This window comes from Dipodomys merriami, unplaced genomic scaffold (assembly GCF_024711535.1).
Source record: "Dipodomys merriami isolate MVZ:Mamm:240054 unplaced genomic scaffold, mDipMer1.0.p SCAF_29, whole genome shotgun sequence".
Classification (NCBI taxonomy): domain Eukaryota; kingdom Metazoa; phylum Chordata; class Mammalia; order Rodentia; family Heteromyidae; genus Dipodomys; species Dipodomys merriami.
In genome coordinates, this window is record NW_027204381.1 from 13,059,315 (window position 1) to 13,071,985 (window position 12,671).

A 12,671-nucleotide genomic window follows, 5' to 3' on the forward strand; every position below is an offset into this window, starting at 1 on the left:
AAGAAGATATTTTACTAAGTTAAAAAATACATCTAGTAAGCCGGGCGCTGGTGGCTCACGCCTGTAATCCTAGCTACTCAGGAGGCTGAGATCTGAGGATCGCGGTTCAAAGCCAGCCCGGGCAGGAGAGACCGTGAGACTCCTATCTCCAATAAAAACCACCAGAAAACCGGAAGTGGCGCTGTAGCTCAAGTGGTAGAGCGCTCGCCTTGAGCTGAAGAGCTGAGGGACAGCGCCCAGGCCCAGAGTTCAAGTCCCATGACCGACAAAAAAAAAAAAAAAAAAAAAAAAAATACATCTAGTATATGGGTAACAAACTAAGTAAAATATTGCTAGAAATAAAGAAGGAAAGTATTTTATTTCAGAAAAATACAGCAAGTTCGAAATTATTAATTACAAGGAGAAAAAAGTATCAGAAATTACAGCTGGGTGTGTGCGTGTGTGTGCCTGAGAGTGTGTGCCTGAGAGAGAGAGAGAGAGAGAGAGAGAGAGAGAGAGAGAGAGAGAGAGAGAGAGAGAGAGAGAGAGAGAGAGAGAGAGAGTGGGGGGGGATGTCAAGGGTTGGGATAGAAGGAAGGAGAGGGGAAGGGAAAACTAACTAAAATACTACTGGATGCAACCAATTTAAAAAGAATTAAATCTAGTAAATGTGAAATCTTACTACCTGACCCAAACATAAAGATCAATATAAGACAAAATATGTAAGAATGATAAGAGAGAAATCCACAGATTCATGCGTAGAAGTATTTGATTTATGAGAGTCAAGCAGAAGGGAAATGGACAATCTTGATAATGAAGGGTTTAGACTGGATATAGAACAAACAGCATTTTCAAAAGACATCAGTAAATAGAGTAAGAGGTTAGGAATGTGGTTCTAAGTAGTGCATGCATGTGTATAGCATGCTAGAGGCCCTGGGGTCAATCCTCAGTATCCAAGAAAACAAACAGCCAAAGCAGTGCAAAGACAACCCACAGAGAGAACATTATCTTAATAACCACAAACTGGAAAAAACTCAAATATCTATTGGCAGAACAGGTTGTAATTTATTCTCACAATACAACAATGGAAACAAATTGCATCTATATTGAACACAAACAACTCTCAAAAACATGTTCAGACTGGACACTGGTGGCTCACACCTGCAATCCTAGCTACTCAGGAGGTTGACATCTAAGGAGCAAAGTTTGGGGACTGGGAAGGTGGCTCAGTGGTAGAGTGCTTGCCTAAGGAGCAAAGTTTGAAGCCAGACCAGGAAGGTAAGTCTCTGAGACTTTTAACTCCACTTAACTACCAAAAAGCCAAAAGTAGAGCTGTGGCTCAACAACACTAGACGAGCAAAAAGTCCAAGGACAAGTCCAGGCACTGAGTTCAAGCCCTGGGACAGAGGACTTAGTTAAACAGATCAAATACTTAAGAATACATACTGAATGATCTCATTTGCAAGATTAAAAAAAAACAAAACAGGAAAGTGAGGAAACCTGGTTGGCAAAACTATAAAGGCAAGGAGTAATTCCTTTAAGTCAGGCCAATACTTACTTCTGGAGAAGAGAAAGAAGATACCGCCATGTTCTTTTTCTTGGTGATTGTACAAGTGTTTGGTTTATGAAAGTAGAGTACACTATTTTCTTTTGTTAATTTAAATTGTAAAAGGCTCACCAGACATTGGTGGCTCATGCCTGTAATCCTAGCTGAGATCTGAGGATCATGGTCTAAAGCTAGCGGAAAGGCTGTGAGACTTTTACCTCCAATTAATCACCAGAAAACCAGAAGTGGCGCTGTGGCTCAAGTGGTAGAGTGCTGGCCTTGAGCTGAAGAGCTGCTGGCTTTGAACCGAGATCCTCAGGTCTCAGCCTCCTGGATAGCTAGGATTACAGGTGTGAGCCATGGGCACCCAGTCTGACAGGTTTTTTAAAAACATGAATGGGTATGCTACACCTCCACCTCAAGTCAAGAGTTAAATTAACTTTTGGTGAATTCAATAGTCCCTGTTACTGGCACAAAAATGTAACAGTGAATTAGACACAAATATAAATCCACAAAGCAAGTCACCATTCTTCAACAATCTGAGAAAAGACTAAATGCCCAAGAAATAATGTGGACAACTGGTAATGGACAGGCTTTTCAAGCAGAACTCTGGTGGCTCACATCTGTAATCATAGCTACTCAAGAAGCTGAGATCCGAGGACCAAGGTTCAAGGTCAGACCAAGCATAAACAAAGTCCACTGTAATCTCCAATTAAGCAACAACAACAAAAAAAACAGAAGTAGAGGTGTGACTCCAGTCATACAAATCTGGTATTGAACAAAGCCAAGCAAGAGCAAGAGGCTGTTTGTGGAAGTTCTAGTCCTGGCCCAAACACAAAAAACCCACAACAAAAAAGAATGGACTCTAAGCACCAATGGATCAGCATGAGTTACATACATCTAACTGAATTAGAATTTTGTCATTTCAACTTAGCTTTTTGATTGAGAAGAGTCTGGCTTACATTTTACCCAGAGTTGGCCTTTGAACCTAGATCCTCCTTATCGATACCTCCTAAATTGGAATGTACAGGCGTGAGGCACTCTACCTGGCTCTCTTGAATTTTTTTAGGGAAGGAGGGGCTCCGAATACAAAGATGAAACAAGTTTACTATTGAGAATTTGCACATTATACAAAAAGGCACAAAAAGCTGTTTTGTCTTTTTAACCTTCACAATGATAATCATCATCTTAATCTACAAAGCTTTTGAACTCTACCAACTTTAATAATAAGACTATTTCTTCCAAATTGGGTGTATGTATTTTTCTTTCCTTTGGCTTAGGATCAGCTGTTTCCTCTTCTATCTCATTCCCTCCTTCCCAAGCACTCCCCTTGAGTTGCTTAGTTCATTTTCATCAGTGTCCAGTATAATTGTTGGGCCCCTCTGCTGTATTTTTTCACCCGCTTTCCACTGATTCTGTGCCCTCCTTCCAGCTCCCTCTCAGATGTGCACATGTACAAACCATATTAGGTAAAGGATATAGTCATCTAGGGCTGGGAAGGTGGCTCAGTGGTAGAGCACTTGCCTTGCATGCATGAGGCCCTGGGTTCGATTCCTCAGCACCACATAAGCAAAAAGAAAAAAAGCCAGAAGTGGCGCTGTGGCTCAAGGTAGAGCGCTAGCCTTGAGCTGAAGAGCTGAGGGGCAGCGCCCAAGCCCAGAGTTCAGGCCCCATGACTGGACCACCCCCCCCAAAAAAAAAGAAAAAAGGAAAAAAAAGAATATAGTCATCTAAAAAAACGATAAGATAAATTAAGAAGTCCTTAGTTTTCTTGTCTTAAGGGTACTTTTCAGTCTGTATATTATTTTATGCACATATGAAGAGGTGCTTGGGTATTACAACTTAGTGTTACTCTCCCAGGACTATCCTCTTTTGGTTTCACTGAGTATGGGTATCTTTAGTTCTGTATACTTTGTCCAATCTCATTGCATTTTGAATCTAACATCTGCATATCAGGGAGACCATGCGTTATTTCTCTCTCTGATCTTGGCTTATCTCACTCAACTGATTTCTTCTTCTAATTCCATCCATTTCCCTGCGAATGCCATTATTTTGTCCTTTCTAATGGCTGCGTAACATTCCATTGTATATAGGTACCACAATTTTTGGATCCATTCATCTGTAGTGGGGTATCTGGGTTGTTTTTATATCTTGGCTATTGTAAACAGAGCAGCAATGAACATGAAGTGCAGGTGTTGCCCTGGGTCCTGTTGCTCAGGGTAGATACCTAGGAGTGGTATGGCTGGGTTGTAGGTTATGTCTATGTTTAGGGAGGAGGGGCTCAGAATTCAAAGACAAAACAAGTTTACTATTTGGAATTTGCACACTAGACAAAAAGGCATAAAAAGCTGTTTTGTCTTTTTTAAAAAGTAGAAAATGTAAAATGGCAGTCTCTGCAGTTATACCCTATAGTCATTGTCACATTTGATACACATTGGTTCACCATATATTATTATCTGCACAAAACTACTTCCTTTTAAAGAAAATATTCATATTAGGTTGTGTGTGCTTATTTACTGTGCACCCTGGTACTGGAACTTTAACTCAATGCCTTCCAATCTCCCTTGGCATTTTCCACTCTATCACTTGAGCAACAACCACCACTTCCTAATGTCAAGCTTATTTTTAAGCAGGTCCTAGGGCTTTAACTGAGGGCCTGGGCTCTACCTCTTGAGCCTCAGCTTCACATCCAGTTTTGTTGAGTAGTTTACTGGAGAAAAGAGTCTCAAGGACTTTCCTGCCTGGGCTGGCTCCAAACCATTATCCTCAGATCTTAACCTCCTGAATAACTAGTATTACAGGCATGAGCCTCCAGTGCCTGGCTTATCAAGTTTTTAATAGTGAGAAAGATAATGTAAACAAGAGTGAGGAGAAATTTACAGGCAAACAGTAAATATTAGAAAATACCATGACAGAGGAAGGAAAAAGCAAAGAACTTAAAATAACCCTTGCCAATCCATGTGACCTTCAATCCTTGGCCTCTGCTGACTCCCTTTTCGGGTAAGGGTAAGAATGCCTACTTTACCAGACTGTTGCTACAGTTTTGTTTTGTTTTTCCTCTACTCGCCTATTAAGAGTCACTTGGGAGCCTCTGAAACTCAACATCACATGTGAGAACACTTTGTAGAGTACTACTATCCACATTATGTTTACTGCTACAATTTAATGTCTAGCACAGAACCACACAATAGGTTAATTCTAAAAATTTTAAAAAGTGAGTTTTCTAACCTTTTCATAAAAAAAATTAGTTATATCTAAATGACTTCATTTAAAAAAGAAATTAAGGGCTGGGAAGGTGGCTCAGTGGTAGAGCGCTTGCCTTGCATGCTTGAGGCCCTGGGTTCGATTCCTCAGCACCACATAAGCAAAAAGAAAAAAGCCAGAAGTGGCGCTGTGGCTCAAGTGGTAGAGCGCTAGCCTTGAGCTGAAGAGCTGAGGGACAGCGCCCAGGCCCAGAGTTCAGGCCCCACAACCGGACCCAAAAATAAAATAAAATAGAAATCAACTATAACTCATTGATAGAAGGCTTCTGTATCATTAATGTGCATGGCCCATGCAAAATAATTGAAATAAAATCCCATTGTAGAAACAATTATGACCTGTACTAGATACAAAGAACTGGAGCCTATTCCTATCTCAATGCAGCTACCCCATCTACTTTCCATCTTAAGCCATAAACCAAGGTACAGTATACCAACATAATTAAGTTTCACAGCAATTTAGTTTATCTCACTGAAGAACAGCTCACAAAAATTGAATTACTGGCAATTTACAATTCTCTCTTAATTGGCCCCTCCACAGCAACTACAATTACTGTACAAAGATTTACCTGTAACTTTTGTCACTTCAAGAGTACTTTTTTCCCTATAGCTCATTTGAAGACAATTCAAAATAGTAAGAGGAAACAGATGATACTAAGCAAAAGGAAAGAAATGTACATTTCACCCGATTTCTAAGAAACAGTTTTATTGTTAAAGTTCAGAGAGTTTATAAGCTTTGTAGATTAAGATGATAGTGATCATTATGAAGGATAAAATGTGCCTGTGACTTTAGCAAAGTATAGCTATGTCACAGTACTATGAAACTTATATAGTCACTTAACCTCAATAAAGAAATATTTGGAAGTGGGAGCCAGTGGCTCATGCCTGTAATCCTAGCTACTCAGGAGACTGAGATCTTAGAATCGTGGCCCAAAGCCAGCCTGGGCAGGAAAGCCTATGAGACTCTTAACTCCAATAAACCATTCAGAAAATTGGAAATGGTGCTGTGGCTCAAGTGGTAGAGCGCTAGCCTTAAGCTGAAGAGCTGAGGGACAGCGAGCAGGCCCAGGGTTCAAGCCCCACAACCAACCCCCCCCCCAAAAAAAAAATATATATATATACTATATTTGGAGAAAAAAAATAGTACCAACTTTGTGTGTGCTGGTCCTAGGGCTTGATCTCAGGGCCTGGGTGCTGCCCCTGAGCTCTTTTGCTCAAGACTAGTACTCTACCACTTGAGCCACAGCTTCACTTTTAGTGGTTAATTGGAGGTTAAGAGTCTCTAAGATCTGTCTGCCTGGGCTGGCTTTGAACTGTGATCCTCAGATCTGTCTCTTGGGCAGCTAGGGTTACAGGTGTGAGCCACAGGCACTAGGCAGTATGTGCTATTTTTTTTTTAATTTAGTATGTGCTATTTTTTAAAATTCTGTACCTATCTAGAAGGATGAACACCATGAAAATGTTTATAGTGATATTTCCCTAGATGATGGCTTAACTTTCACTTGTTTGTATTTTTTAAATTTCTTACCATGAGAATACATAGCCTACAGACTTTTTCTTCTGTTATTCTAAAATGAAAGGTGCAAGCCAGGTATGGGGACACACACTTGTAATCTCAGCACTCAGGAGACACAAGAAAATCACAAGTTCAGCCTGAGCTATACTGTGAGTATAGTTTGTTTGAGACAGAATCTCAGAAACAAAAATGAGAAAGCTTGGGAATTCAGAGAGTGAATAATACAAACTATCTTGAAAAATTATGTTTCCATTTTCTTCTCTTGCCAGTCTGGGGCTTGAACTCAGCACCTGGGCAGTGTCCTTGAGCCTCTTGATGCTCAAGGCTAGCACTGTACCACTTGAGCCACAGCATCACTTCCAGCCTTTTCTGTTTATGTGGTACTGAGGAATGGAATAGGACTTCGTGCATGCTAGGCAAGCACTCCACCACTAAGCCACATTCCCAGCCCTTGTTTTCTTTTCTATAAATAATATCAAACAAGTAAAAAAATGTGATTTTTGTATTTAGGAATAGATAGCCATGCTGGAGACACGCCTTGCATGTGTGAAGTCCCAACTTCAAATGAATTACCACAAAAATGCTAAAAATAAAGAAATAACCTTGTATATGTTATGCTAAGTATTCAATAGCTTAATAACTTTACCAATACCCACGCTAGCTGTGTGCCAATGGCTCACACCTAATAATCCTAGCCACTCAGAAGATCTGAGAATCCTAGTTCCAAGCCAGGCAGAGCAGGAAAAGCCCATTAGCAAAAAGCCAGAAGTGGAGGTATGGCTCAAGAGAAATAGTCCCCAGCCTTGAGTTAAAAAGCTAAAGGACGGCGCCTAGGTCCTACAAGCCCCAATACTGGCATTAAAAAAAAATTCAGGGAATGTGGCTTAGTAGTAGAGTGTTTGCCTAGCATGCACAAAGCCCTGGATTGGATTCCTCAGTACCACATAAACAGAAAAATCTGAAAGTGGCACTGTGGCTCAAGTGGTACAGTGCTAGCCTTAAGCAAAAAAAAAAAAAAAAAGCTCAAAGACAGTGTCTAAGACATGAGTCCAAGCCCCAGGACTGGCAAAAAAAAATGTTTATGTAAGACAGGACACTTGAGCTTCACTAAAGTATTTTACCAACATTTAACTTCCAGCTAAGATCTAAGGCTGAAGGTTCAAAGCCAGACCAGGCAAACAAACCCCAGAGAATCTTATCTCCAATTAGCTAGCAAAAAACTATTAAGTAGAGAAAGTGGTCAGCTGAAGTAATAGAATGTCAACTTTAAGGGGAAAAAAAAGCTAAAAAAGATTAAGCCCTGAATTCAAACAAAAACACACACACAGAGTACAAGACTGTGTGAAAAGTATCTTTTATTCTTTACTAAAGTTTTCAGGGTAAAGGGAATAATGTTCATAACCTACTTTTATATCCCTTAGCAAAAATACAATGATAAGAGACTGATACAGCAACTTATTTTTAGCATAGTAATGGGGACTGAACCCAGGGCTCTGTAACATTGATCAACATCTTCCAATCCATCTCCCCCAACCCTGCCATCCTGAACCTGTGAAAATAAATCATGAATGTGGGAAATGTTAATGGTGTGAGTAAATGCTATTAGAACTGTTTACACAAAGTTGGCATTATTTATAAGCTTTGTTATTTCTAAATATAAAGGAAAGCCGGGCGCTGGTGGCTCAGGCCTGTAATCCTAGCTACTCAGGAGGCTGAGATCTGAGGATTGTGGTTCAAAGCCAGCCAGGGCAGTTAAGTCCGTGAAACTCTTAACCACTATAAAACCGGAAGTGGTGCTGTAGCTCTAGTGGTAGAGCGCTCGCCTTGAGCTGAAGAGCTGAGGGACAGCGCTCAGCCCCAGAGTTCCAGAGTTTAAGCCCCACAACCAATAAATAAATAAATAAATAGAAATAAATAGAATTTAACTGTTAAGAGTAACAGGGAAAAATTAACATTTTTTCCTTAATTGAAAAAAAAAAAAAAAAAAAACACTGAATTGGGGCTGGGAATGTGGCCTAGTAGTAAAGTGCTTGCCTAGAATGCATGAAGCCCTGGGTTCTACTCCTCATTACCATATAAACAGAAAAAGCCAGAAGTGGTGCTGTGGCTTGAGTAAATGAAGTTCAGGGATAGGCCCTGAGTTCAAGCCGCAGGACTGGCAAAAACAAAAACAAAACAAAAACCACTGAAGATCATGCTGGACCAACTTTGAGATAGACTTTATTGGGAAACATATAGTTGTATATTTCTTTTTAACTGCATTGAAAACTTGAAAAACTTTAAATCAGTACTGTCTAGCAGAAATATAATGTCACCACATATGCACAGTTAAACTGTCTAATAGCTACATTAGCCTTACTCTTAAAAAAACTGGAGGATTTCACACATATTATTTAGTCAAATGTCTAAAATAATATCTTTTCACTGCAATCAATATAAAAATGGAGATTTCTAGGTTGGGAGTTTGGCTCAAGTGGTAGAGCACCCGCCTAACAAGCAGAAGGCTCTAAGTCCCACTAATACATATAGATAAGATATAAAAAAATAGATGTCAATTTTACATTTTAATCTGTCTTTAAAATCTAGAATGTATTTTTTATACTTTACAGTGCATCTCACCTCAGAAGCTAAATTTTCATACGAAGTTTAAAAAGTAGGTTCAAGGCTGGGCATTGAAGGGTCCTGACTGTAATTTTAGGTACTCAGGAGGCTGAGAACTGAAGAACTCAGTTCAAAGTCACCTCAGACACACAAGTCTGAGATTCTTATCTCCAATTTACCAACAAAAAGATACAAGTGGAGACGTGGCTCAAGTGATAGAGCACCAGCCTTCAACAAAAAAGCCCCAGGACTGGGGGGAGGGAGGGGGAAAGCACCTCAGTTAATCCTATTACAGACTTTTTTTTTGGTTTGATGTGGGGGCTTGAACTCTGCCTAGGCACTGTCCCAGAGCTTTCTCTGCTCAAGGCTAGCACTCTATCACTTTGAGCCACTGTGCCACTTCCTGTTTTTTGGTGATTAATTGGAGAGAAGGGTCTCAGCCAAGCCCAGACTTGCTTTGAGCTTCTATCTTCATATCTCAGCTTCCTGAGTAGCTAGGATTACAAGTGTGAGCCACTGGCACCAGGCCCCAACAGTTTTTAAACACAGGACAGAAGTACTGCCAAGGTATTTCTCCCAGGTACAATTAGACAGCTCCATATCATCTCTCAGAATACCAACACAAAGACTTCTCTCCCTTTGCCTCAGTTGCCATACTTAATTTGGGTTTCCTGAAAATTGGCAAACAAATGGCTCCTACTTTCAGATGTGGCAGAACAAATTCAAGTTCTGACTCAGAAGACTAATATCCACTATGGAGGGTGAAGGATTTCTGTGCACATGTTCTTGTGATTCCAAAATGGGAGCAAACACACAAGAGAACTTGCCTTGGATTGAAGAGAGGAAAGGAAGTGACCCTGAAAGGTGGGATTTTCTTTTTAAACAGGTGTAGGAGATTAATTTAGTCAACACCAAACAACACTAAAGATCCTCCAATCAATAATTCTGTGCCAAGCAGCTTGACAGGGATTTGGCTAGAATCCCCTTGGCTAATCTCAATAAGGGCCTTCCCAAAGACATCCTGATTTAGGCCATTCTCATCTAAATTAAGGCTTAAGCAATCCTTTGCCTGACAACAAATTAAATTATATACAGTGAATTCTGCCAGCTAAGAAAAAGAAAAGGCTCTTGAAAAATAACTTGCATGACAAAAACATACTTTCAAAGAACAGGCATTACTGACCATAAAATAGCATCTTAAAAGCAGTTTGCAGAAATGTTTACATCTTAAATTGTTCAGCAGACTTCAACAGAAGAGTGTGTGGCTATCAAATTTAATCCACAACAACTAACTGGTATTGTTTTCTGTAGGCATCTGTATTAACACATTCTTTAAAATAAGTCCTTTGTTAGGAATTAACTGTGCCTCACTGGAAAATGAAGTAAGGTCTGATCTATGAGATGAAGTTCTATCATACATATATAATCCTTTTCCAAAACCTTTCTCCCCCCCCCAACCCACCCCTCCCTTCCCATCCCACCGACTGAGCCATTTTCCTGCGACATCTTACCAGGGATCACAAACACAGCCCTACCCACTGTGTGGAACCTGAAATAATCTGTCTAAAAGCCCGCGTATATAAACATTAACTACTTCCACTGAAAATTTAACTCTTCCACCACCAGCACTCTCCAAGTCACACAGCTTTAAGCCGGATGATCATAAAGGTTTATGGAGTTTGATCTGAGAGTGGGTTTTCCCCCCCTTATTATATGTATTTTACCGGTGGAAATAGTTATCCATTTTGCATAAATGAACACATCCTAAACTGGGCTTTATTTTTTTTTTCATTGTAAAGTTGTCAGGCGATGGCGATTTAATCAAATCCAGATGCCTGTCTCCCTGAAACCTGGCTCCACACGCAGAAGAACCAACAGTGATGTTTAAAGAGAGCGAATCGCCGCAAGAAAGGAACTACACCAGAAACACACATTCCGGGCCAACAGTCCAAGCACGATTCCCAGAGTTTCCCCAGGTCTTCCCGGAGCCCCCCCGGGGGAGAGTGCGGTGCCGACCCCGGCAGGACCCGATCCGGCGCCCGACCCCCGCCACCCAAGCCTTCCCCAGCCGCCTGAACTCCCGCCAACCGCCCGGGCGCCGGGCCACCTCGCCACCCCGCGGCACAAAGATGTTTACCGGGGGGCGGGAGGGGGGGGGTCACCGCTGCAGAGATCCGGACGCCCAAGAAGTACGGCCGAGAAGGCAGTTTGCACGACGGATTCGGGGATACCTGTCCTCCCGGCTGAGCCCTCCCCCACCCAGCCCCCCCAAAAAAGGGCTAGCACCGGAGACGCCGCTCCCCATTTCACCCGACCCGGGCCGCGGCCCAGGCGGAGGCGGGGAGGCAGGCACCCCGCCGCGTCGGGCTCGCCGCGGGCCGGAGCCCCGGCTGCAACCCCTACGGCGCCTGCCCACCTGGCCCCCATCGCCGGCGGCAGGTGGAAGCCGGAAAGCAAGGCCCGGCCGCCGCGGGAGACAGCGACAGGGTCCCGGCGGGCCCCCCCCCCGACCCCCCAGGAGGGAAGGCAGCAACCCGAACGCCCGCGGGGCCGCGGGAGCACCGGGCAGCATCGTCCCCGGGGAAGATAGGGCGGGAGTCAGGGCGACTCGGGGGTCCCCGGAGGATGCGGCGGCGCCTGAGGGCGGGCTGGGGGCCGGGTCGGCCGAGGCTGCCCGCCGCCCCCCGCACCCCATCGCAGAGCCCGCAGCCCCCGACGCCTTTCATTTGGCCTCTGCGGCGACGGAGGCAGCCCGACCTCCAGCACTAAGCACTGCGCCAAGCAGGGGCGGGAGGGGGAGGGCGCGCTAGCCCAGCCGCAGCGCCGGACCCCGCTGCGCCGCGCCCCCAGCCCCGCCGGCCGCAGATCCCGCGGATCGCAGGCCGCGCTGCCCCAGCGGTCAGAGGAGACGGCGCTCCGGCGTCCGCCCGGTCCTCACCTCGATGTAGCCCGCCAGCGCCGCAGCAGGCGCCGTGAGTCCGAGAAGCAGCAGGATCAGGAGTTTGCCCGTGGCCGCAGCGGCCGCGGTCCCAGTGGCCCCCATCCCTAGCTGGGTCGCTCTAATGCCGGGATCCGAAGCTCACCCCACCACACACAGACACGAGAGCAGAGACTCGGCTCACACCGCGACCCAGAAGCATCTGAAGCCCGTTCACCGCCGCCCCGGGGGTTTTACACCAACCGGAACTGACTTCACAAAACCACGCCCTCTGTCTAAGACACCCAATGCCGGCCCGTAGAACTGTCCCAAGACACCGCCCATTGATCAGCCGAGGCCCAATCGGAACATGGAAGAGCTTTCTCCGCCCGCCGGCCTTGCCGCGCGCCCCCCTCCCGGCCCGCCCCCAGCCGTCGCCGACCCCGCCCCCGCCCTGGACCCTGCGGTCGCGAGGCGCGGGGTGCACGCGGGGTGGGCGGTGTGCCGCGGCACCGTGGGGGCGGACGCACACGCGCAGTTATCTGTCAGACTGGCGCGGGTACCACCCGCCTGCAGCCTTCAGATGCCGGCACACCCCGATCTCCCGCCCCTTCGGGGTATTTTTTCAGAATCCTTGGGTCCCGCCCTTTTGGAGAGGAGGAGAAAACGGGTCTTAATTGAAAACAAGATAAACGGTTAGGCGTCTGGAACCGATGACCGAGGAGGGGGATTAATCAGGCAGCCTTTCTGCTCCGGGGACCCCAGCACGGGGTGCTCCCCACCCCCAAACTGCTTCGCCCTTCCCCCGTCCCTGAACCTGCGCTCTTGACCACTGGTCCTTGGGCTTCATCC

At 44.7% G+C, this 12,671-nt stretch overlaps 1 protein-coding gene across 4 annotated transcripts in view; it reads right to left on the bottom strand.

Annotated features, from left to right (window-relative positions):
* The window catches only part of Aplp2 (amyloid beta precursor like protein 2), a 79,294-nt gene extending 67,241 nt beyond the window's left edge, over positions 1 to 12,053 (bottom strand). For all 4 annotated transcript variants that reach the window (XM_070038368.1, XM_070038367.1, XM_070038366.1 and 1 more), the window contains exon 1: positions 11,841 to 12,053. In XM_070038368.1, the coding sequence (XP_069894469.1) occupies positions 11,841 to 11,945 (105 nt within the window). In that variant the 5' untranslated portion in view covers positions 11,946 to 12,053. The remainder of the gene's footprint in view (positions 1 to 11,840) is intronic.
* Between the last annotated feature and the right edge of the window lie 618 nt (positions 12,054 to 12,671).